Consider the following 27,020-nt stretch of genomic DNA (forward strand, 5'->3'; position numbering starts at 1 on the left):
TAATAATCAGAACGAATGTTAGTAAAACCTAAAATACCCCAAAAATGGTAACGTTGTAATAATTGGGCCCTACGTTTGGGTCCTACGTCCCTGTTTTAACTCAACCTGATTTATAAGAGAGCAGGTTTGACAATAGAAATGTCAAACCTCATGACTCTTAATTTTGACCCTTGATGAGTTAAAAGACCTGAATTGATCGGGCAAATTTTGGGGTACAACAGCAGGGTTTAGGTTTGGCAAACTATTTAGGTTTTTGGCGAATTTTTTTTAGGGTTTGGCTAATTAGCCATTTTAGGGTTTATTTATTTTTGTAAATATTTAAATTTTTATTTATTTATTTATTTTTCCATCTATTTACGTTAGTTAAATAAATATGTATTTATTTAAATAATTGCTGCTTTAATGTATTCTCTAAACTGTAAGGAGCCGGATTGTGAGGTTAGTTTTTTATATTTAAATTTAATTTTATTTATTTATTCACAGCCTTAAATTACCGCAACGTTTTTACAGTAATTTAAATATTTATTTAATTGTTGTTTCGCTATATTTTTTAAATTATATGCGGCTGGATTTCGAGGTTAGTTTTTAAATATTTAAATTTAAATTTATTTATTTATTTACTTATTTTAAGGTTCATTTATTTATAGCAATTTAGTTAAATATTTGTTTATGTGAATATTTGCTATTCTTATTGCATCTTCTAGGTTATATATAAATTGATGTTAAACCTAAGTGTGGGAGTTAACTTTGAGATCAGGGGGGAATCGAATCGCCTATGAGTCTCATTGATAACTCCACTCGGAGTGGGTTGAGTATTCGGAAATGTCCAAAACGAGGCTTGACTTTGTTGAGGGTAGGACTGGATACTTGGCTGATCTCTCCGTGAACCTACCCCAAAAATTCGAACCTCATGGATAAAATGAGTTGTTCTAAAATCCGAAGAGACAAAAAGTCTCAAGGGCTACGAACGACCCCATGAGACCTTCTAGAACACTCCCATGGAAAGGGTAGGCTCCCTAAAGCCGCTACGTCGAACCTATGAACCTAGGACTTTTGAGCTTATGTGCTTATTATATGTTTGCAATTTATATGCTTCGAGTATCTATGCGTTTCAATTTTGCAGGTACCCCTACGTATTCCCTAGCCTATAGGGATCCTATTCTTAAAATCGTGTCCTTTGTACGAAGGACACCTTTGTTAGCATACGTCGATTGGCCTCTCGATGGCCATGAGATCCAGTGACTATCTCGAACGGTCACCCCATGCTTACTCCTACGTACTCCCTAGCCTATAGGGATTCTCTTTTTTCGTCCATTTGTCTTTACAAACGACACGTCCTTCCCCTGAAGGAAGTCCTCATTAACGCACGTCGATTGGCCTCTCGATGGCCATGAGAGCTGGTAACTGTCTTGAACGGTCAACCCGTGCTTGCTCCCGCACACCCTCTAACTTGTAGGATTTGGATTTCCATCTATACATCCTTCATTCCCTAGCATGTAGGGATTTCTTTTCATCCGATATCGTCCTTAGATAGGTTGCGTTCCGCATAGAGAACCTTCCCACGAGGGACAACTTCATTGGTACACGTCTATCGGCCTCTCGATGGCCATGAGACTTGGCGACTGTCTTGAACGGTCACCAGCCGCTACCTTCTGCATACTCCCTAATCTAAGGGATTTCCATTGGTGTGTCATAACATTTATCCTACAAAGATTCCACGAGGGTCCAATGTCGCCTCTAAGGTAATCCCTAGGATCACATGTCACCCGTCTGCATTGCATGCAAGGAATTATAATACAAGGAGTCTTGTGCATACCCATGCATTTGCATTTTCATGCATCCATACATTTACATTGACATTTACATTTGCATTCATATCTTCGCCCGCACCCACACTTACCGTGCTAGCCGATTTCCCGAGACTCGTGGGGAAAAACTAAAGAGGAGAAAGAAGGAGGATAAACAATTAAGAATGATCTTAAGGAAAAGAGGACGCCTTTCACCATGCCAGCCACATGCCCACGCCTTGTCGTAACAGGATTGTGAATGCAAAAAGGTTATTATCGAGCAAGGATTAGTTCAACAACGAAGTTCCCTCATAGATACACTCAAGGGGTATCTAGTCATAAGGGGGTTCATCTACGAATATAGCAAACTTACAAGGACGCTCTACGATAACCTGGGGGCAAGGATTAATCCAACTAGGGCAATACCCTAAAAAAAAATGCGTGACTACGATGGAGGGAATGCGACATATGCTAACTCCATACCAAGGGGCAAAAAGGCCATAGGTTTTTCTATCAATCTACAAACTTTGAAGGCTGCAAATGGTGTGGTGCTATCCTTAGAAAAAAGGGCAAAAGAGGTTCAGTCAAAGGAAACTCATGAAGTCCCGATACAACGAAAACACACCGCTTACAATTATTTCCGACAGGTTTGACGTGCCCAAGGAGAATTCGAGATTACCCTTTTACTTCTACAAGTCTAGGAACTAAAGAGTAAAGCAAGGTCAACGGACTCACAAAGGAGATTGCCCTTAGGATCAATAGGTTTATCTTTCTAGTTGTAATTCCTACTATCACAAAATGCTATTTGATGTAAAACGTTGTACCTTTCGAATAGTAATTCAATAAAATAATCATGCATGTTTTGAAATCAATTCTTTCGCTCCGCTTTTTCATTACTACGACTTTCCATTTCAAATTATCTTTCAAATTATCACTCCCGATCATTAACGAACTTGAGGGAGAATGACGAATACAAATAACTAAGTCCAGCTAAATATATGCTTTCAAGGTAAGACCGAACCGACGATGTACAGGCATTGTTTCAAATCCCTAAACAGTGGAGGTATAAGGATGTTAATCCCTCGTCACCCCCTCGAGCCAGGAGTCGGAGTTTGCTTCTACTTTTTAAATAAACCTTGATTTTAACCAGGGGTAGGGTAGATTTCAATTAATTCAATGGTGTATTTTGGTTGTCAAGAGAATCAGTTAATCCAAGCAAGGATTCAAGCAAAGGTTCAAGCATATCTTCTTCCTCGCGTTCATCCGAGATTGAGGAAGCAATGGAGATCACATTCACAACATCTTCTTCCTCATTACATCATTCAAGATCGAGGAAGTGTCAAAGGTGAAGCTTACAAATCAAAATCGACATGGCAGTCACAACATTCAATATCCAAGGATCAAATCTCAAAAGGAACTTTCAAAAGAAAAACGCCCGCTAAGTCAAAATGGAGAATTTCAGAAAAAACAAAGATGACTTAGGCAAAAATTAGGGCATCCCGATGGATCAAACTCAAAGGAATTGGTTCATGCAAAAATAAGGGATAAAAACAAAGCAAAAGCAAAACACAAAGTACAGTCTTGTGACTGCTAAATCATCGAAGCTTCTCATCTATGCTTAGATCTTTACACCACTTTTACCATCAATGCTTGGATCTCTACTAAGGCTTCTGACCAACATTAAAACTGGAACGATTCTCTTACAAACAAAGCATATCCATTGGATTAGGCGAACTTTAGGATCTGGAGAACATCAAGGAGAAAGGGATGGGTTAAATAAAATTTTGAGCCTTATATCCATTGTTTTTTAAAACATGAACGCGGCCAAGTTACAACATTTAAAAGTCCTAATTGAGGCAAGTTTAACCACGAAAGCATATTAAGCAGGATTCTGTTATACTGACTCCTATGTTTGTTAAAACTATTTCTAACCATTACGCTCCTTCAAGCATTCATTTCTAATCATCCACTCCTTCGATTTCAAAACTTGCATACACATCGCATTGGGGTTACTTCTCAAAGGGTACAACGCCATCTACGAACATGCACTCAGCATCGAGGAGATCTCGAAATGGGTTAATCAAAGGTGATCATTTCTAATAAAGACTCTTGAATGAGGAAACCACGTCCAGAAGGTTTTCCTAAACAGGGGCATACAGCCAAACATCCTATTAACTAGGGGCATTCTTCCTAAGGTTCAATTGACTTAGGTCACATCTCGAAGCAATCTCAATCAGGGGCATGTCAAGCATGGGATAAATTCAAAATGGATAGAAAACCATGGATAACCCTCCATATCTGGCAAGTCAGGGGCACACCCTTCAATCTAAATGTCGAAGCATATGACAAGGCTATTTCCCGGGGCACCTCCCTCATAACTTGGAGATCATAGGCATCTTTTTCCACTAAACATTGGGGCATTGGATATAAAACCCATAAGGTAAACAATTCAAAGGTTAAAGGCGTGGAGAACTTCAAAGAGTTAAAGGCGTGGAGTAATTCAAGGAGTCAAACTGGGGCAAGGCACACAGCAAAAGGAAAAGGCGTTCTCACACTTTAAAACCTTGAACAAATCTTTCTCCTAACTACGATCTTCAAATGCAAAAACAGGGATTGGGAAGTCGCGCTAGCATCACACCCCACCTCATCTAACAACCTTACAATATTAGCACACTGTATACGCCTTGGTTATCAACAACCTATCATTGGGGCATCATGCAAATGCATATAAATCATGCATTACATACATTGGTTGATGCATTACACCATACCTTTTTAGGTAGTCTTCTTTAAGACGAATCGACATTCCTTTTCCAAAGAACCTTTTCAGGCAATCTCCTCTAAGACAATCACCGTCATTTTCCAAGAACCTTTTCAGGTAGTCTTCTTTAAGACATTCTTTTTCTGAGAACCTTTCTAGGTAGTCTGCTTTAAAACAATCATCGTCATTTCCAGGATCCTCTTAAGGTAGTCCTTTATAAGACATTCTTTTCTAAAAAAACCTTTTTAGGTAGTCTTCTTTAAGACAAATTTTCATCCTTTCCAGGATCCTCTTCAGGTAGTCTTCTCTAGGACAATCATCGTCATTTCCATGAACCTTTTTAGGCAGTCTTCTTTAAGACAAATCCTACGATCCTTTCTAGGAACCTCTTCAGGTAGTCTTCTTCAGGACATTCTTTTTCTAAGTACCTTTTTAGGCAGTCTTCTTTAAGACAATTTGTCATCCTTCTCAGGAACCTCTTCAGGTGGTCTTCTTTAAGACATTCTACGAACCTTTCCAGGTGGTCTTCTTTAAGACAAATTTCTATCCATTCTGAGAATCTTTCCAGGTGGTCTTCTTTAAGACAAATTTCTACCCTTTGCTAAAAATATTTTCAGATAATCTTCTTTAAGACAAATGTTCATATCCATTCCAAAAAAACCTTTTCAGGTAGCCTTACAGAAGACATTACTTCGTTCCACTCATTACATCAACCAAACATACGCATGAGCATAAGCATTACCCGCGCCATAAACATTACCAAGCCGGCATAAGCATAGTCGTGGGTGCAAATATGGTTTAAACAAGTTCAATAAGGAGATAAAATCTTGGGGATGATATCAGCATCAGCATCAACATACATACATACGCATTAGCATACGCATATCATCTAGTGCATTTACATACTACAAAAGCCCAGTTTCTAACCCTCATGTTGTGATAGGTTTATTTCCCGACCCACGTGTCGTGAGTTTCCAACCCTCGTGTTGTGAAAGGAGTGTTTCAGACCCTCGTGTCGTGAGTTTCCAACCCTCGTTTTGTGAAAGGAGTGTTTCCGACCCTCGAGTCATGAGTGTCTAAACATATCGTTTCCTTGCCGACCCTCGAGTCGCGAGAATCATCTTCATACATTTACAGGATACCGTCAAGGCTTTTACATGGATAAACTTGCTAGCGCTATAGCGAGTGAATCTTTTTTATGCAGGTAAGTTTGCTAGAACTATAGCAAATGGCTCATCTTATGCAGTTACGCTCGTCAGAACCATGGCAGGTAATTCCTTCGATACAGGTAAGTTTGCTAGACCTATAGCAAATAATCCCTAATGGTGCAGGTAAGCTTGTCCGAACAAGGGCAATTGACTCCTAATGGTGCAGGTGAGCTTGTCAGAACTATGACAAGTAATCCCTAGTGGTGTAGGAGAAATTTGTCCGAGCCAGGGCAAATGATCCAAATGGTGTAGGAGAAATTTGTCCGAACCAGGGCGAATGATCCAAATGGCGTAGGTGAAATTTGTCCGAACCAGGGCAAATGATCCAAATGGTGTAGGAGAAATTTTTCCGAACCAGGGCGAATGATCCAAATGGTGTAGGTGAAATTTGTCCGAACAAGGGCAGATGATCCAAATGGTGCAGGCAAGCTTGTCAGAACTATGACAAGTAATCCTATTGGTGCAGGTGAACTTGCTAGAACTATAGCAAGTGATCCTTTTGGGGTTCACAAACTATGGAAACTTACTAGAATTATAGTAAGTGGGGCTCACAAACTACGAAAGCTTGCTAGCGCTACAGCAAGTTAACTATCTTCTATAACAAACTGCGAGTCGTCGCTATTGATAGTTACGTTTACTCATCACATTAGTCCCTCGGCAGTGATCAAAGGGTTTACGAAAGATTCTTCAATTGGGTTTATCACGTTAGTCCCTCGGTAGTGATCTTCTTCAAAATTTCAAGCAAGGTTATATTTTTCTTTTCCAAAGTTACTAACTTCAACTAACAATCATGCATCATCCAACTAACATACTTCATTCATACATAATGCATACACATACATCGCTCTCATTTATTTTGAGAGGCCTACTGCATCATACATCGCATGCATCATACCATTGCATAAAATTCAGGTTGCCTTTTTAGGCTATGCTACAATCAGAAGCATCTGCTTCGCATCCGAAAAAGAGAGAGATAGGTATTTACCTTGGATGGCATCTTCAAAGCCCATCTCCCACATGACTTCTTCCCAATAAACGCAAATTTAGGGGCATTCTCCGTGTTCAATCATCTTCTACCCTTAGATCACAATAGGCAGACGTGCCTATCTGACTCTTCAGGTTTAAGAAGATTGAACAGGGGCAGCTGTCATACCCCAAAATTTGCCCTCCTCTTTTCATCTCCAATAACTCAAGGCTCAGGGGTTCTTCTCAAGCAACTCTCTCCTAACCGAGGGTCTCAAAACTAGGGTTTGCAGGTTATCAAAGGAATTTGAGTGTCTAAAGTCTCAAATGGATCCCAAGGTGTCTCAAATGTATCAAGGCACCTCCATGTCAAAATTCAAGCTTATATTCCAAGGATTGCTCATTCAATGGCTCAGATGATCAATAATCGACTATGTTGACCTAAAAGTCAACTATAGTCAAAGTGCAGTCAAACTTCAAGATTTTTGGTCAACATCAAGTATGTGAGGTTATATCCATCATTTAATCAAAGGTTAATCATGATCTACCAGTAGAAACTCAGAAATGAACAAATGCAAAAAGGTTCAAATTAGGGTTTCTTTAGGAGAAAGTCAACTCAACTTTGACTGGTGATAACATTCACATGGAACTTCAGAAATTCCTCACTCAAAGCCTATTTGGAAGGAAATTGGAATCTCTACAACTTTGTATCTCACAAGCCAAGGCCAGAAATGCTTCATTCAAGAGATATGGTCCAAGAGATTACAGGTCCTCCAAAAAGTCAACAAAACATACCTTTTGGGTCAAAGCTCATAACTTGAGCATGGAAGCTCCAATTGAGGAGAAACCAAAAGGAGGTTCTAAAGGACTCATCAAGCTTTCTAAAAAGTCCTAGAATGTATTCATGTGATTAAAGTTGAAGAAGATACAAAGCTTAGAAGTTGGTCGATTTGGAGAAAATACACAAGAGAAAGTGGTGGATTTTGAGTTTTTTTGATAATGGGCCTATAATTCTAAGATTTTCACGAGATTATAACATCACAGGGGGGCCATAAACCAATCCCCATCTATTTTGTGAGTTTATTTTATTTTTTATTTTGAATTTATTCAAATTAAATCAAATAAATTAAACAACTCACAAATAAATCTTTTTAGATGCATGAAACATATTACAATTAATCCAAAATGTACCAAGGGCCAATTACACGATTGGAAAAGTTATGGGAAATAGCATGAGGCTTAAAATAGAAATATTTTATGACAAAATCAAATCAAATTTTCTTTAATGAAGATTTGATCTTCTTCCAAGTCTTTTAAACCTAATTTGACTCTCCTATATAAGGGGAACAAAACTCATAGTGAAGGGGGTTTTTAGAGGGACGACCAAGAACTAGGGTTTTTGTTACAAAATTTCTAACAAAGCTAGGGCACATAAGGTCACGAATTATAGCAGCTTTCAGGGCAAAACACTCATTCGATCAGCCTCCTGAGCCTTCCAGCAATTGAATCGAACCTTTAGGCAAGTCAAAGCGTGCCCAGAATGGTTCCTTTGAGGTTGCACCGATTGGGTAAAAGCAGAAATTTCTAACCTTCGATTTATTTGATATAAATTAATTCTATGCCTTCATACATGATCATACCAATGTTTAGAGTCAGTTTGACGCGTTTTTTTTAGGTTTAACGCGGGAATAACGAAACGCCATTGCTAGGGCGTGAAGGTCGTGACCTTCGTATCTGCAGTTACCGACTGATTCAGTTGAAAATAAACCTTCCATTGAATTCGTGGCACCAATTTTAGTGGACCTGGGTTTTTGTTCCATCGTTTTTCGCTGATTTTTTGCAGGTTTCCGAAAAGAGGCCACCGGAAGGGATGACCGGAACTGTACAGTTCCGGTGGCTGGGTTGGCAAGGATGACGATCCCATCGTGGCAGGCGCCCATTGGTTCGTTCAAAATCCTTAAGTCTTGGTTTACGCGCGCGAGTCTACCATTGGTGGGTCAACAACGTTCAAGTCTCTTTCCACTTCTTACTGGCCAGTCAGCGGTCCAAGGATTTGTGGCTGACTTTTCCATTAATTAACACAACATTTTATTTATTTTATTTGTTTGGTTTAATTGAAAACAAAGTATAATGGCACAGTTGGTTGGAGGAGGTGTGTTGCACCTAATAAAACCTGGGTTCGATCCCAGGATTTTACAAACTATTTTTCTTCTTTGTTCGTTCACAGATCCAATACGCCTGCCCCTCATGACTCTACGGTGCACCTTCAACTTCTTACCATTAGATCCCTGCTCTGGTTGATCCAATGCCCAAGTATACGCGCCTCCACCATGCACCATCAATAAGCACGCACACAGGATTACTGCCAGGTTTCTTTATAGATTTTTTTTTATTTTATTCTAATTATTTAGATTAAGTTAATTGTATTTAGTTTAGTTAATTTATTTTAATTAAGATTAAGGTATAAAGTTAGTATTAGGCTAATGATTGAGGTAGGATTATAATATTTCCCGATTATCCGACTATCCCGATTAATTAATTTAATTTTAATTATAAATCACAAAAACCCTAGAGAAATGTATTAAGGTATTAGGGTTTACCCCATCCCATTTGGCAAAAGTATCAAAATATTAGGATTTAAATTATTATTCGTTTCGACTAAATTTATTGGTCGCGATGATTAATAATCGGTTAATTTAATTAATCAAATCCTATAAATTAAAATAATATTTATTCTGCTAAACGGTTTTAACCAAAGCTATTGGTTACGATGATTAACATTTCCCCCTTTAAAATTCGTTATTATTTTTAATCAAAGCTATTGATTATGAGGGATAACGATAGAATTAAATAATTAAAACACATCAATTTGCTAACGGTGATAATCGAAACAATCGATTAGAATAATTAGCAATGCTTTTACTAATCTGTTAATTATGGTGATCAAACCTATTGATCATCACGATTAATGGTAACAAATTAAAACCAGGGTTGTACGCCCAAATATTCAAAACACACTAAACCACGATACTACAAAATTCATCTCTTCAACACTGCGATGTTCACAACTACGATAAGGTAATTCAAAATACCTTCGAAATTCGCATTTCAAAACAATTTCAAAACAACTTCAAACAACCTCATACTAATTCTAAGGCGTACAACCCTGTGCCCGAACTACGTTGACTCTAATTCTCCATAAGAAGATACGTAGGCACTTGGATAACCAAGGCGAGTCCCCTTCCCTAAAATCTCAATTTTCCCCTATTCACTTCTTTAGCTATTAAACCTTAATAAATTTAGCCATAAAACTGTTACCTTAGATTCAAAGCCATAGGAAAGGTTGAGGGTGCCTAACACCTTCCCTCGACCTGATTATAATAATCTTACCCCGATCTCTTAACTGCGTAGGGTTTCCTATTTGCCCTTCAGAATAGGTGGCGACTCTAAAAGTCTTTATTTTTAGGGCAGGTTGCTACAGTATGGTATGTGGCTGGTACGTGTATGCCTGACTGGTACGCGTATGTGCATGTTTTGTGTGGAATTTTGACTTTGTTCATATGCGTATGATACGCGTATGGTGTGTGTGTTTTGTGTGTGGATGCTGGTTGGTTCTACTCATACGCGTATGGTATGCGTATGGAGCGTGTTTGTGTGGATTTTGACCCCTGTTGGTACGCGTATAGTACGCGTATGGTCAGCGTGACTGCAGGTTTTTGCGATTTTGTGATTTTTGAAGGTTAATAGCGTGTAACTTTCGAACTGACGAATCTGTATGATTTTTTGTTATATGATTTATTGAATGATGCAATTGTATATATATGAACATAGCTATTAATGATGATGATGAATGAGTATAGATGATGCTACTCATAAAGTGATGATGGTGATAGTATGTTGTATATATTGTTGCATGCATTCATAATCATAGATGAGGGCTGTATCCTAAAGATGAGAGGATTCAGTGAAGGGCAAGATTCCCATTGTGTGGAATCTGTGCTGGCAGGGTCGTATCTGGATGATGATAGATCGGTCGGTGGGTTTTTCCCATTGATGATGTTTGTACCACATGCATAGTGTCAGTTTCATACATGTGCATTATTCTATAACATGATTATATATGTTATGTGATGACTTGTCTGTTTATCTGTGGATGTGTGATGATTTGTCTGAATATGAAACAATTGGGTGAATGATATAACTATGATATATTGTTATTTATGATGCAATAACATTGGTTAACTGTGATGAGACTCACTCTTACTTGTTGTCATTTTTCATAGCGGCGTGACTTGGGGAGGATTAGCTCATAAGTCAGTTTAGTTGTCGTGTCGGTGTCATGCTCTGGTAGATGTAACACTGGGAACGCGATTGTTTTTGAGTTTCGATTATAACTCTTTTTGTTTGTGTTGTTTGTGTCTGATACATTAATGATGAATGTTGACTCGATGAACTAATTCTGCTATGTAAAACATGACTTTATTTAATGAGTTATAATTTCAGATGTTTTCAATGAATGCATGACATGTGCCGAAACGTTGTTTTCTTTTATCTTTGAATTGTGACGCCACTTTACGTGTTACTCTGATTAATATTTGTTTAATTGTCGCGGGTTATTAGAGGGGTGTTACAATAGTGGTATCAGAGCAATGTCGGTCGTTGTGACCAAAGTCTTGTGTCAGTCTTTTCTGTGTATGTGACTAATACGAGTTATTTGTCGATACTTTTGTTTTGACTGGATTGTTTGTGATTAAGCAGAACAATGGCTGGAAGAGGAAGAAACGATGATGCTATCACTGAGGCTCTGGGCATGATTGTTAGTGTGCTGTGAGGAAATGCTGTAGGAGCAGTGATTGGTGCTGAAAGGCAACTGGGGAATTTTCAGAGATACAATCCTCCATTGTTCAAGGGCACGCATGATCCCGAGGGTGCTCAGAAATGGCTCAAGGAGATCAAAAGGATTTTCAGAGTCATCGATTGTGCTGAGAATCTCAAGGTGAGGTTTGGTACGCACATGTTGTCTGAGGAAGCTGATGACTGGTGGATGGCAACCAGAGCTGAGCTGGGTACTGATGGTATTGAGGTTACTTGGGCTATATTCCAAAGGGAATTTCTGAGAAGGTATTTTCTTGAAGATGTTAGAGGCAGAAAAGAGGTGGAATTTCAAGAACTGGTTCAAGGTAATATGACGGTACCAGAGTATGCTGCCAAGTTTGTGGAACTGGCAAAGTATTATGTGCACTACAACAATGATGAAGCCAGTGAATTCTCAAAATGTGTCAAATTTGAGAATGGTCTTCGTGATGAGATCAAGCAAGGTATCAGGTACCAGAGGATTCAGAGGTTTGTTGACCTGGTGGATTGTAGTAGAATTTTTTAGGAAGATAACATCAAGGTGAAGTCATCTCACTCTCGCGAGTTATTTGACAGAAAAGGGAAGAAACATATGGATAGAGGTAAACCATATGGTAGAGGCAACCCAATGGGGGAGATTCCAGTGCTCGTATCAGATGTTATAATTGTGGAGAGATGGGACATCGTAGGAATGAGTGCAAGCTTGATTAGAAGAAGTGTTACAAGTGTGACCAAGTGGGCCATATTGCTGCTGATTGTAAGAAGAGAGTTGTGACTTATTATAACTATGGCGAAGAGGGTCACATCAGTCCAAATTGTACCAAGCCAAAGAAGAACCAATCGGGAGGAAAGGTTTTTGCTTTGACCGAGTCAGAGACTACTCCAGAGGACAGATTGATTAAAGGTACGTGTTTCATTCATGGCACACCTTAGTTGCGATTATTGATACTGGAGCAACTCATTCTTTTATTTCTTTGGATTATGCTGAGAGGTTGAATCTAGAGATATCTGACATAAATGGAAGTATGGTTATTGACACTCCTGCTTCGGGTTCAGTAACTACTTCGTCTGCATGCTTTAATTGTCCGGTTGACATTTTTGGTAGAGAATTCGGGATGGACTTAGTGTGCCTTCTGTTGAAACAACTCGATGTAATCCTGGGAATGAACTGGTTGGAATTCAACCGTGTTCATATCAACTGTTTTACGAAGACGGTAATTTTTCCTGAAGAGGTTAGTTCCGATAATCTGGAAATGACAGCTAGACAGGTGAATGAAGCTATCGGAGATGGTACGACGGTGTTCATGTTGTTCGCATTGATGAATGTGAAAGGAAAAGTGATGAGTAGCGAATTACCAGTAGAATGTGAGTTTCCAGAAGTTTTTCCAGAAGATGTGAACGAATTACTACCAGAAAGAGAAGTAGAGTTTTCTATTGATTTGGTTCCGGGAACTAGTCTAGTGTCGATGGCACCATATCATATGTCGCCGTTTGAGTTGGCTGAACTGAAGAAGCAGTTAGAAGAATTGCTTGAGAAGAAATTCATTCGTCGTAGTGTTTCTTCGTGGGGTGCGCCTGTATTGTTAGTGAAGAAGAAAGAGGGTTCGATGAGGCTGTGTGTGGATTACAGACAATTGAACAAGGTTACTATCAAAAATCGGTATCCATTGCCGATGATTGATGATTTGATGGATCAGTTAGTTGGAGCACGTGTGTTTAGAAAAATTGATTTGAGGTCTGGGTATCACCAGATACGTGTGAAAGATGATGATATTCAGAAGACTGCTTTTAGAACAAGGTATGGACATTACGAGTATTCCGTAATGCCGTTTGGAGTTACTAATGCACCTGGTGTCTTTATGGAATATATGATTAGGATCTTTCACCCTTATCTCGACAAGTTCGTAGTGGTATTTATAGATGATATCCTGATATATTCTAAGAGTGAGGAAGAACATGCGGAACATATCAGGACTGTGTTGGAGTTGTTGAAAGAGAACCAACTTTTCGCCAAACTTACGAAGTGTGAATTCTGGTTGGAAGAGGTCAGTTTTCTTGGACATGTGATTTCTAAGCATGGAATTGTTGTTGATCCTACAAAGATAAAAGTTGTATCTCAGTGGGACGCTCCGAAGTCAGTGTCAGAGATTCGTAGTTTTCTTGGTCTTGCAGGCTACTACAGAAAGTTCATTGAAGGTTTTTCAAAGTTAGCATTACCGTTAACTAAATTAACCAGGAAGGGATAAGCTTTTATTTGGGATGCAAAGTGTGAAGAAGGATTCCAAGAGCTTAAGAGGAGGTTGACTAGTGCTCCTATCTTGATTTTGCCGAATCCGACAGAATCGTTTGTGGTTTACTGTGATGCTTCATTGATGGGTTTAGGTGGTGTATTGATGCAGAATCAACAAGTGGTCGCGTATGCGTCGAGACAACTCAAAGTGCATGAAAGGAACTATCCGACTCATGATTTGGAGTTGGCAGTTGTGGTCTTTATTTTGAAGTTACGGCCACACTATTTGTATAGTTCGAAATTTGAGGTGTTCAGTGATCATAAGAGTCTGAAGTATCTCTTCGATCAGAAAGAGCTGAATATGAGGCAGAGAAGGTGGTTAGAATTTCTGAAGGATTATGATTTTGGTTTGAATTACCATCCGGGTAAGGCAAACGTGGTTGCTGATGCATTGAGTAGGAAGACTTTGCATATGTTTATGCTAATGGTGAAGGAATTGGATTTGATTGAACAATTTAGAGAGTTGAGTTTAGGGTGTGAAGGTACTCCTACTAGTGTTAAATTGGGTATGCTGAAGCTGACTAGTGGTATTCTTGAAGAGATCAGAGAGGGTCAAAAAGATGATGTCGAATTGATTGATAAGTTGAATTTGATTAATCAAGGCAAGAGTGGTGAATTCAGAGTTGACGGGAATGGTATATTGAGGTTTGGTGACCGGGTTTGTGTTCCTGATATTGTTGAACTCCGAAAGCGTATTTTGGAAGAAGGACACCGTAGTGGGTTGAGTATTCATCCTGGTGCTACCAAGATGTACCATGATTTGAAAAAGTTGTTTTGGTGGCCTGGAATGAAGAAAGAAATTGCTGAGTTTGTGTATTCTTGTTTGACATGTCAGAAGTCAAAGATTGAACATCAGAAACCATCTGGGTTAATGCAACCGATGTTTATTCCTGAGTGGAAGTGGGATAGCATATCAATGGATTTTGTGTCGGGTTTGCCGAGAACTGTCAAGAATTGTGAAGCTATCTGGGTCGGGGTAGACAGGTTGACAAAGTCTGCACATTTTATACCTGTAAGAATGGATTATCCGATGGAGAAGCTAGCTCAATTGTATATTGAGAGGATAGTTAGTCTGCACGGTATTCCTTCAAGTATCGTGTCAGACAGAGATCCGAGGTTTACGTCTAAGTTCTGGGAAGGTTTGCAGAAAGCTTTGGGTACTAAGCTGAGATTGAGTTCTACTTATCATCCGCAAACTGATGGGCAGACTGAGAGGACGATTCAGTCGTTAGAGAATTTTTTGAGGGCTTGTGTGTTGGAAAAAGGAGGTGCTTGGGATAGTTATCTACCTTTGATTGAGTTTACCTACAACAACAGTTTTCATTCGAGTGTTGGTATGGCTCCATTTGAGGCTTTGTATGGTAGAAGATGTAGGACGCCGTTGTGTTGGTACAAATCTGGTGAGAGTGTTGTGATCGGGCCAGAAATTGTACAACAGACTACAGAGAAGATTAAGATGGTTCAAGAGAAGATGAAAGCTTCTCAGAGTCGTTAGAGGAGTTATCATGACAAGAGGAGGAAAACACTTAAGTTTCAAGAGGGAGATCATGTGTTTATGAGAGTTACTCCTATGACGAGTATTGGTCGAGCATTGAAGTCAAAGAAGTTGACTCCGCGTTTTATTGGGCCATTCCAAATTTCTGAAAGAGTGGGAGAAGTGGCATATCGTATCGCTTTACCATCGATGCTTGCGAATTTGCATGATGTATTTCATGTGTCTCAGTTGAGGAAATACATTTCAGATCCGTCCCATGTGATCCAAGTAGATGATGTGCAAGTGAAAGACAACTTAACAGTTGAGACTTTACCTGTGAGGATCGAAGATCAAAGGCTGAAGCAATTGCGTGGCAAGGAAATAGCTTTAGTCAGAGTAGCATGGGGAGGACCTGCTGAGGGAATTGTTACTTGGGAGCTAGAGTTTCAGATGAAAGACTCTTATCCAGAACTTTTCACTTGAGGTATTTTTTCGAGGACGAAAACTCTTTTAGTATGGGAGAGTTGTAACACCCGTATAATTTTAATATTAATTTAATTGGAATAATGAATTAATAATTAGAATTATTGAGGATTTTGTGAAAAATAATGGTTTATGGCATTTGGGCCATGTGAGGAAATAGTAAAAGAAGGGGGTGTAATATAGTAATCATTTTACTAATTTTATTATTATTTTTCATAAAACAATTTGATTTGGGGAACAAAGAAAGAACGTGAAAGAACAGAGGTTTGGGAACGAAGAGCGTGAAGGAGAACCGAAGAGGGAGAGACCAAAGATCAAGAAATCTCGTCTAAGGTAAGGGGAGACTCTCCATTTAATCTTTATTATTGTATTATGGATGATAGTATGGATTAGGAGTATTGTTTGGATTAATTGATTCTATATTCTGAATTTTCTGTTTGTGTTCATCATTTAGATTGGATCTATGGCTGTTAAATCCCTAATAACTGAGTAGAATTAGGGCATGATGAATAAAATCGATTATAGAATCATATACTGTGATTGTTGGGTGAATTCTGTGATGTTAGAATGTGAAATTTTCTGGTTTTTAGACCCAAATCGCAGACTGTGCAGGTGGAATCGCGAGGAAGAGAAACGGGTAAGTCGCAGGTTCTGAGAACTGCTGCTCATTTGCGTATGATACGCGTACGGTACATGTATGAAGGGGATGATACACGTATGATACGCTCCCCAGATGTGCATCAGAATGCACTTCCTGCTCGTACGCGTATGGTATGTGGCTGGTACGCGTATGCCTGGCTGGTACGCGTATGTGCATGTTTTGTGTGGAATTTTGACTCTGTTCATACGCGTATGATACGTGTATGGTGTGTGTGTTTTGTGTGTGGAATGCTGGTTGGTTCTGCTCATACGCGTATGGTACGCGTATGGAGCGTGTTTGTGTGGATTTTGACCCCTGTTGGTACCCGTATAGTACGCGTACGGTCAGCGTGACTGCAGATTTTTGCTGTTTTGTGATTTCTGAAGGTTAATAGCGTGTAACTTTCGAACTGAAGAATCTGTATGATTTTTTGTTATATGATTTATTGAATGATGCAATTGTATATATATATGAACATACTTGTTAATGATGATGAATGATGATGATGATTGAGTATAGATGATGCTACTCATAATACGATGATGGTGATAGTATGTTGTATATACTGTTGCATGCATTCATAATCATAGATGAGGGATGTATCCTAAAGATGAGAGGATTCAGTGAAGGGCAAGATTCCCATTGTGTAGAATCTGTGCTGGCAGGGCCGTATCTGGATGATGATAGATCGGTCGGTGGGTTTTTCCCATTGATGATGTTGGTACCACATGCATAGTGTCAGTTTCATACATGTGCATGATTTGTTCTATAACATGATTATATATGTTATGTGATGACTTGTCTGTTTATATGTGGATGTGTGATGATGGTTTGTCTGAATATGAAACAATTGGGTGAATGATATAACTATGATATATTGTTATTTATGATGCAATAACATTGGTTAACTGTGATGAGACTCACCCTTACTTGTTGTCATTTTTCAGATTGAGGATAGCGGCATGACTTGGTGAGGATTAGCTCATAAGTCAGTTTAGTTGTCGTGTCGGTGTCATGCTCTGGTAGATGTAACACTGGGAACGCGATTGTTTTTGTGTTTCGATTATAACTCTTTTTGTTTGTGTTGTTTGAGTATGATACATTAATGATGAATGTTGACTCGATGAACTAATTCCGCTGTGTAAAACATGACTTTATTTAATGAGTTATAATTTCAGATGTTTTCAGTGAATGCATGACATGTGTCGAAACATGGTTTTCTTTTATCTTTGAATTGTGACGCCTATTTACGTGTTACTCTGATTAATATTCTTTTAATTGCCGCGGGTTATTAGAGGGGTGTTACAATTTGCATGTGGATAGCTTCTTCAATCAACCTTGGGAATTGCGCTTTTGGAGTGTTTTAGCCGTTTTACTAAAGATTGTGTCTTGAACGACTTTATTTTAAATCAATCTTTGTGATCTTCTGTTCAGCTTGTATTTCAACTTCTGTTGTAGATATATACTAATGTGATCTTCTGTTCAGCTTGTATCTCAACTTTTGTTGTAAGTGTATACTATTGTGAATGAAAATTCTAGTAACACACGCTTGATGTCTTGCTGGATGTTATGAAATCCACAATTACACAGCACAAATAATTAAAACAGGACAGCATAAAACAATAAAGAACACACATAATTGTTTACCCAGTTCGGTTCAAACAACCTACTCTAGGGGCTACCAAGCCAGGGAGGGAATCCAATATAAGCAGAATTAATTCGGAGTTAAACTCCCCCGTTTAAAACTTCTCACTTAAAACCTACCCAATGCAATTCCAATCTATTCCTAGACCTGAGTATCTCCACTCACCCCCTCAATCATAACAGTGATTACAATAAACATATAACAATTACAGAGAGAAGACACTCTTCAAAAACACACCTTGATCTGCTTAAAAGCTTCAATCAAGAGACACATATTCGTGCTTAAAAGCTTAGAGTGACAATTAACAAAAACAACCTATTCCAATGCAATCATCAAGGATAATTCCTTGGATTACAAGAGACAGCTACAGAACTATGGTTCTTCACAATACACAAACTCTTATGTCTGCGTTCCAAATTAGGATTGCAGTCTTTTTATATGCATCTCCTGGCCTTGGGATTTGTCAGAACAGATTAAGGTTAACCAAATTAACCTAATTTACACGCCATCTGGTTGTTACAGAATGTGCTGTCAGCCTGATCTTCTGGACAAAATATTCAGCACACAATAAAAGGTTTCCTAAACTGATAATTGAGATAAATCAGGAAAAACATTTAATAAAAAATAACAGCTCATGCTGTCACACACGAATGTGATGACATCGGTCATGACATTTACTACAATATAAAACATGACATGACAGTAGTCAAGTCATAGAGAGTGGAGGAGGTTCCTTTTCTCAATGTTACTCTGTTATGGATATAGCAGGCTGTGTTCATAGCCTCAACCCAAAAGTACATGGGTAGCTTCTTTGCATGAATCATTGGTCTGACTGATTCTTGTATAGTCCTATTTTCCTTTCTACTACTCCGTTTTGTTGAGGTGTAATAGGGGAGGAGTATTCTTGACTGATTCCTTCAGTTGAACAGAATTCAGCAAATTTGGCATTCTCAAATTCCTTTCCATGATCGCTTTTGATTCTGATAACAGCTTTATCCTTTTCTCTTTGCAGTATAGTGGAGAGCTCCTTAAAAACTTCAAATACATCTGATTTTTCTCTAATGAAGCTTATCCATGTGTATCTGGAGTAATCATCAACCACCACATAAGCATACCTTTTTCCTCCAAAACTTTCCATTTGCATTGATCCCATTAGATCCATATGCAGTAGTTCCAAGGTTTTAGAGGTGGTGTGTTGACTGATCTTTGGATGAGAAGTCCTGGTTTGCTTGCCATCTTGATATTCTCCGCACATTTTGCCTTCATCTATCTGTAGTTTTGGTATTCCTCTCACAGCTTCCTTGTTTATGATCATTTTCATCCCTCTCAGATGTAGATGACCCAGTTTTTGATGCCACAGTCTAACCTCTTTTTCTTCTTTTGTCATGGAGCATATTGATGAATGACTTGCTATTTTGGGTTCCCATAAGTAGAAGTTGTCTTTTGATCTCACTCCCTTCACGACCTCTATATTTTCTTCATTAGTGACCATACATTCATCCTTGGTAAATCTGACTTTTAGACCTTGATCGCACATTTGGCTGATGCTGATCAAGTTTGCAGCTAGTCCTTTGACCAATAGAACACTGTCTAGTTGAAGAGCTCCTGGATGTTCTAGCTTCCCTACCCCCTTAATTTCTCCCCTGGCTCCATCACCAAAGGTCACATAGCTAGTGGAATGCGGCTTGATTTCTTCTAACAAGTTTTTCATTCCTGTCTTGTGCTTTGAACATCCACTATCAAAATACTAGTCTCCTTTAGTTGACACCCTCAAGGAGGTGTGAGCAATCAATGCAGAGTCTTTGACATTAAGAATAATAAAGAGAATGCCATACATAATTTAGAGGGTCACATGTAGAATCCTCGCCCTTTATGCATCTTTGAACTTTTTGATCGGCACCACTCAAAATTAATTAATTAGTTTTAAATTACCTAGTTGATTGAGTTACGTAGCTATATTACATAGTTACAATATTGATTCCTTTTCAATGCACATGTTGCTTGAATAAAGAGTTAGAAAACAAATAAAATAATAAAATAAGTAGATTAAATTAAGTTAAATAGTATTAAAAATAAATATTAATAAATAATATATTAATGCAATACATCATGCTAACAAAAAAATTTGTATACATTGATTTAAAATGGTGTTTTTTCTTATATATATATATATATATATATATATATATATATATATATATATATATATATATATATATATATATATATATATATATATATATATATATATATATATATATATATATATATGAGAAAATGGGTCATGCACTGACAGTGTAAAATACATTTACACTGTCAACCAATCACCACCATGCATCTAATTAAAACATTCTTTTATTTAAAAAAAACTTTAATGACATGACACATTCATGACTCCCTATTGAATTACATTGTAAAACTATTTTACACTGTCAGTGCACTACCTTTTAACTATATATATATATATATATATATATATATATATATATATATATATATATATATATATATATATATATATATATATATATATATAAACTATTTTACACTGTCAGTGCACTACCTTTTAACTCTATATATATATATATATATATATATATATATATATATATATATATATATATATATATATATATATATATATAACACTCATTATTTACCCGTCATCTAAAACATGATACATATATCAGGCCCATCAAATTTTTATATTTCTTGAATTTCGATCAACTTAGCATGTTTTAAAAGTTCTCCTATAAATTCTTCTAACATAAATATATCTAAAGCATAAGAATTAGAGTAAAGATTTTTAATATGAAATTCAAACACATTTAATCTTTTTTATTTTGTGATTTTTAATTTGTTTATTATTAATTTGTAATTTTATTTGAATTAAATTAAATTTGAACACGACTATTTTTAGATATCCACCTCCGCCATCCAACCAAAAGAGAAGGAAACCATTCATCATCAAATATTTATTAAACACATATCTTGTGACCATATCAACTATCATTATTTCTTCCCACACATTATATTTCTTGATGTTTTGAATCCTTCACCATCTGATTTTTCGCAGTAATAATAATAATAATGCATATAAAAAATAAATAGCAAAAATAAGGTAAGGTAAGTAAATGGTTTGAGGGGAAAGAACATATTGAACTAATAAGAGGAAATAAATTCAACAATTCCATAATTAAAATTACAAATCAACCATTTATAAAAATACAACAAAAAAGTGACAAAAGACATGAATTTAACTAAGGGCACTAAAGAGTACACATGCACTTAGAGCTAATATTGTTGACTTAACTCCAATAGACATTGGCATTCTTCCTTTATCCTTCCTAAAGAAAATTCCCTGATAAATAGGTATATTAATAACAACCAACACCCCATTTAGTAGAACTTGCAATAACATTGTCTCAAATATTCTAAAACCTTGTCCACTTAACACAACCACCTTTAACAACATCCCAACAAGACAAAACAAATTCAGCATTGCAATTGTAGCCAATAAAGTGAGCATTGGAGAAGTGCTTCCAAACTCCATAATCTCATTCTCATATCTTTGAGAAACATTTTCTTCGGCTACCTTAGTAGATACTCTGAAGCCTAAATTTGAAAATCCTAGGAACTTCAACATGGTGTCAATAAAACCAAAAAGGTAAGAGGTTGCTCTTTTATATAGCCACATTCTTAAGTCATTCCACCAAGCCTTGATTGTTCCTCCTACTCTTAAAAACTCTATCACACAGTATGATAAGTCAGCAACTATCACATATGCAAAAGGTATGATCCATGGACTTGAAATCTGATCAATAACACCAAAATAAAACTTAGAATAACTTTTGTAGAAAATTATGAAACACGCATGGACACTAGGACATGACACGACATGCATACTCTGACACACCTAACCTAAAAATATAAGATACCAACACTACTACATAATATACATGAAATTATTTGAACTTCATTTATCTATTTATAGTTAAAAGAGTTTAAAATATTCTAATTTAAATATTTTTTTGAAACACTTGTCTCTCGGCACTTGTTTGACATTCCAACATGGGTCTGATTTTTCTATAATGTGTCTAACTTTTTCAACATATGACACATAAATGTCGTACATGACACATACTCCCAAAGGTGATTGAGCTTCATAAATAGAAACTATAAGAAATTTGATGCATGATATACTTGTGTTCTTAATAAGGTAACATCAATTAATTCATACCTCTGGAAACAAGGGGATGCCTTTGAGGAGAAAAAGTGAAGGGATGATGCAGTAATATAGAGTTGGGAAAGAGTTAAGTGCCCACAAATTATAGTGACAATATCCAAGTTGAAGGCCTAAACTTATCAATCCATAAGCGTACCAAACAGGACTGAACTTAGAAAGTATAATTTGAAAACATCCTTCTGACCATCTCTTATGTTGAATAAGCGCTTCTAGCAATGTGGTCGGAGAGAATCCTAAAAAAGCTTTTCTTTTTGGATTATAGTACACTGATTTCCATCCTTTACATGAAATAGATAATCCTGTCACTATATCCTCCACTGCACAATCATAATATAGTCCCACCTGCAATAAAATATTCAAACATTGAATAAATTAATATCACTTCTGATTCCAGGAAAGCCAAGAGCAACAACTTATGTCCAATACCCAAAGCCTTAAGGCATCAGGTAAATGAAACATCAATTTTTATTTTTTTGATAATTTATGAAAAAGAGTGTGAGTGTGACCTCTTTGCCCCAAGATGAGTTTTCTTCATAGGTGCAACTTGCAAGAGGCTTTGATTTTTCTTCCATCTCTTGCAAACTTGCTTCTATCATATTGTCAATATTTTCTTCATTGTTCCAATCATTTCTGTATTGTTTATTGAATTTTCTTCCGCAGAGTACATCTCTTCTGTGAAAACAACCAGTTCCAATATACATGAGCCCACCAAATCCATCTAAGCCAAAAAATTCAACCTGCAAGTGTATCTTCTCATAGTTTAGTTTTTTTTTTATGTTGAGTAATCTATAATACAAAATTGACAAGGTAAACATTGAGTTTAGTATTTTTTTTAAAACTTGGTATCCAATTTTGAAAATGATTAATCCAAAGAGATTAATTCCACCGTTTACTTAGGGAGGCCTATTTAAATCTAATTTACCTCATGAGCTATAAGAATAGCACCACTATATATGTCATTTTTAGTGAGATTTTCAAAGTTCTGAGGAGCCTGTACAAAAGCAATTTCATGGCCTTTATCTTCATCCATGAAGAAGCAAAGTGTGTCTCTTAAAGATTGTGAATTGTTTGAGTACATGTCACAATCTACATTCAGAATGATTTTCCCATTGCTGATCATTGATGACACTCTTATCTGCATTGAGGACAGACACACTTAGTCTTAAATTTAATTCATGATAAAAATAATTTAAATAAATAGCTTTTGTGTATATATATATAGTAATAGAGTACCAGTGAATTCATGGCTCCAGCTTTGAAGTTATGTGGAAAATGAGGTCTCTTCTCACGAGCCAAATATACCAAGGTGGGCATAACAATTCCATCTTCATCTCTTGCATTCAAGTTCTTTCTATGGAGAAGAATCTATATCAACAAATTATTACGAAGCAACTATTAGTTATAGTTGATTATTAACTTATCTATCACAACTCTATGCTAGAATCTACTTAAAAAGTGGTCATTCTAATTCTTTTTCTAAAGCTCATTGCTCCTTTTTATTATTTTTAATACTTTAAATTTATCTTACATTATAACTAATTTTTTTCTAAATTTCATTCTTTTTTATTGGAAACTATTTTTTTTATTTTATATAAAAAATTTCCTTCTCTCACCGTTCATTTTTTTCTCAATTTCAACATTCTTATCTCTTATTTTATTTTCTTTCATTTTATCTTATCCAAACAAATTCTTAGAATTTTGAAAGAAAAAAAACTCTATACCCAAAAGAATGGTGAAAACAGAGTTGAGTAAAAACAAAATACAATATACATACCTGAAGAATTGTTGCATGATCACGCTTAGATGAATATAAATCCCACTGAGAAAACTCCTTGTGATTTGCGTATGCTTCTTCTGGTACTTTACCAAGCTTCGATGCATTCTCTACTCTACTTTCCATTTCTCGGTATAATTTCTATAATCATCAACATACAAGCCTCATGCATAATAAGAAACTCAATATATTCAAGTATAAATTTAAAATATACTATTACAATAATGAAGCCAAGAATAAATTATGGTTCATTCACATGTAACGATTCCATGACACTTAATTTAAAACATCGAATAACTATGAAATTAATTTTGAATTTGGTTACCTTGATGGCCAAAACCTCTTTAGCATTATTTGAGTTACTGGTGTCTAAGATCTTAAAATATGCACTTGGTGACCTAGGTTCAACTTTGAATCTCTTGCAAAATGGTAACCAGTGTTTGGCAAATTGAGAAGCCTCTAAAAGAGCATAAAATGTTATTTGTGATCCACCATCATCTGAAAGATACACACTAAGCTTCTCACTTGGATAATCATAAGCCATCATAGATAGCACTGTGTTTATCACCATTATTGGTGGCTCAATATCTGGATCTGCCGTACATACAAATATGTCCACTTTTGGCAACACTTTCTCGTATCTGCTTCACAATATGCACATTCATTAATCACCGAAATCACACAGTCACACAGATAATATATTTTTTATATAGATAAATTGAACGTAATCACATGTGTTGGTGTCGGTGATGCATAGAAAAATATATACCTTTGAGAGAGAACATGAGGTAAGGGTTGTCTGAAAATAGGTCTCCATCTAAGGATTTGCCGAAGGAACCAATAAAAACCAAACCATAGTTCAGCAAAAAGCAATCCAATCCAAACAATCCAGTTTCCATCTTCAAACTCTTTGGATATGTAACTCAATCTGTAAATCCAAATAGAGAAAATTCCCACAAACACAGAGAAAGAAAATGTTATGTATATGAATCTTCCACCACCTTTCCTCGTCTCAAACAATGGATGACATTCTTCTTTACCCATAACTGTTAATTATTGAACTTTGCTCCACTTGTTTTCTGGAATGTCTATATTATGTAAATCAATGGCATATATATATTACCAGTATGTCTTGGTCGACCAAGAAAAAAATGTAAATCAAAGGCACACATATACATGATAGTTTTGTCCAATAGTTTATCTTTTATTAATAATAATATATTTATTGTCATTGATATTTTGTTCTTACCTAAGTGTCTTGGTCAGCCAAGAAAAATGTAAATCAATGGCACATATATACATGGTAATAAGTGTGGACGTGAACTTCATCCATGACTTCCGAGAGGCTAATAAGGGTGCTGACGCTATGTCCAGAATAACTTCGAACAATGACCCTGGACCGTATAGTTTTAGCGATTGTCCTACTTTTATGTCTACTTTCTTAGCTAGAGACCTTTCGGGAGAAGTCTCTTCCCGGGTCTCCTTTTTGTAGTTTCTTTTTTCCTTGGGCTTAGGCCCATCCTTATATCAAAAAAAAAAATCCCATATATATATATATATATATATATATATATATATATATATGAGTTAAATATGTTTTTGGTCCCTATAAATATCTCAATTTTGGCTTTTAGTCTCTATAAAAGATATAATGACTTTTATTCCCTATAAAGTTACTTTTGCACTCACTTTTGGTCTCTCTACAGGGACTAAAACTGAGTTCAAAAATAACTTTATAGGGACTAAAAGTCATTTTTGATATATATATATATATATATATATATATATATATATATATATATATATATATATATATATATATATATATATATATATATATATGATAGTTTTGTCTTATGATTTGTCTTGTATGAATTATAATATATTTATTGTCATTGATATTTTGTTCTTACCTATGTGTCTTGGTCAACCAAGAAAAATGTAAATCAATGGCACACATATACATGATAGTTTTGTCCTATGAGTTGTCTTTTATTAATTATGATACATTTATTGCCTTTGATTTTTGTTTTTACCTTTGTCAACCAAGAAAAATATAAATAAATGGCTCACACACACTAATATATATATATATATATATATATATATATATATATATATATATATATATATATATATATATATATATATATATATATATATATTGATAAGAGACAATTCATACGACAAAACTATCATGTTTATGTGTGCCATTGATTTACATTTTTCTTGGTTGACAAAGATACATAGGTAAAAAGAAAATATCAAAGGTAAAAGATGTATTATTATTAATAAAAGTTGAATAATAGGATTAATCTCTCTCTCTCTCTCTCTCTCTCTCTCTCTCTCTCTCTCTCTATATATATATATATATATATATATATATATATATATATATATATATATATATATGATAGTTTTGTCTTATGATTTTTCTATTATTAATAATTATAATACAGTTATTACCTTTGATATTTCGTTCTTACCTATATGTCTTGGTCAAGCAAGAAAAATATAAATCAATGGCCCACATATACATGATAGTTTTGTCCTATGATTTGTCTTTTATGAATAATAATATATTTATTCCTTTGAAGTTTTGTTCTTACCTATGTGTCTTGGTCAACCAAGAAAAATGTAAATCAATGGCTCATATATACATGATAGTTTTGTGCTATGAATTGTCTTTTATTAATAATGATACATTTACACCGGTGTCAAAGTATCAAAGACAACAAATGTATTATTATTAATAGGGTTAATAGTCATTTACCCCCCTGCAATAGTAGCGAGATTCGGTTTACCCCCCTTTTAAAAAAAAAATTTTCATTACCCCCCTACAATTTTAAAATTGTAAGTCTTTTGCCCCCTAAGAGGGAAAATTACTCCCCTGTA

The 27,020-nt window shown here is 36.1% G+C and overlaps 1 protein-coding gene across 1 annotated transcript; it reads right to left on the reverse strand.

The window, feature by feature from the left end:
- Positions 1-21,262: 21,262 nt before the first annotated feature.
- On the reverse strand, positions 21,263-25,172 carry LOC131638876 (cellulose synthase-like protein E1). Its single transcript, XM_058909420.1, has 8 exons — positions 24,895-25,172; positions 24,451-24,766; positions 24,126-24,266; positions 23,585-23,716; positions 23,274-23,486; positions 22,858-23,088; positions 22,346-22,693; positions 21,263-21,919 (listed from the first exon to the last, which is right to left on the reverse strand). Exons 1-8 carry the CDS (start codon positions 25,167-25,169, stop codon positions 21,362-21,364), a joined length of 2,214 nt encoding a protein of 737 aa, XP_058765403.1. The 5' UTR covers positions 25,170-25,172; the 3' UTR covers positions 21,263-21,361.
- Positions 25,173-27,020: the final 1,848 nt, after the last annotated feature.

The sequence above is a fragment of the Vicia villosa genome, unplaced genomic scaffold (genome assembly GCF_029867415.1).
Source record: "Vicia villosa cultivar HV-30 ecotype Madison, WI unplaced genomic scaffold, Vvil1.0 ctg.002458F_1_1, whole genome shotgun sequence".
NCBI lineage: Eukaryota > Viridiplantae > Streptophyta > Magnoliopsida > Fabales > Fabaceae > Vicia > Vicia villosa.

Excerpts from the sequence above, each read along its gene's own strand:
- LOC131638876 (XM_058909420.1), bottom strand. The coding sequence starts at position 25,169 with ATGGGTAAAGAAGAATGTCATCCATTGTTTGAGACGAGGAAAGGTGGT. Across the intron at positions 24,267-24,450 it reads AAGAGGTTTTGGCCATCAAG|AAATTATACCGAGAAATGGA; the intron begins GTAACCAAATTC and ends TGATGATTATAG. Across the intron at positions 21,920-22,345 it reads GCATCCCCTTGTTTCCAGAG|ATTTCAAGTCCATGGATCAT; the intron begins GTATGAATTAAT and ends GTTATTGATCAG.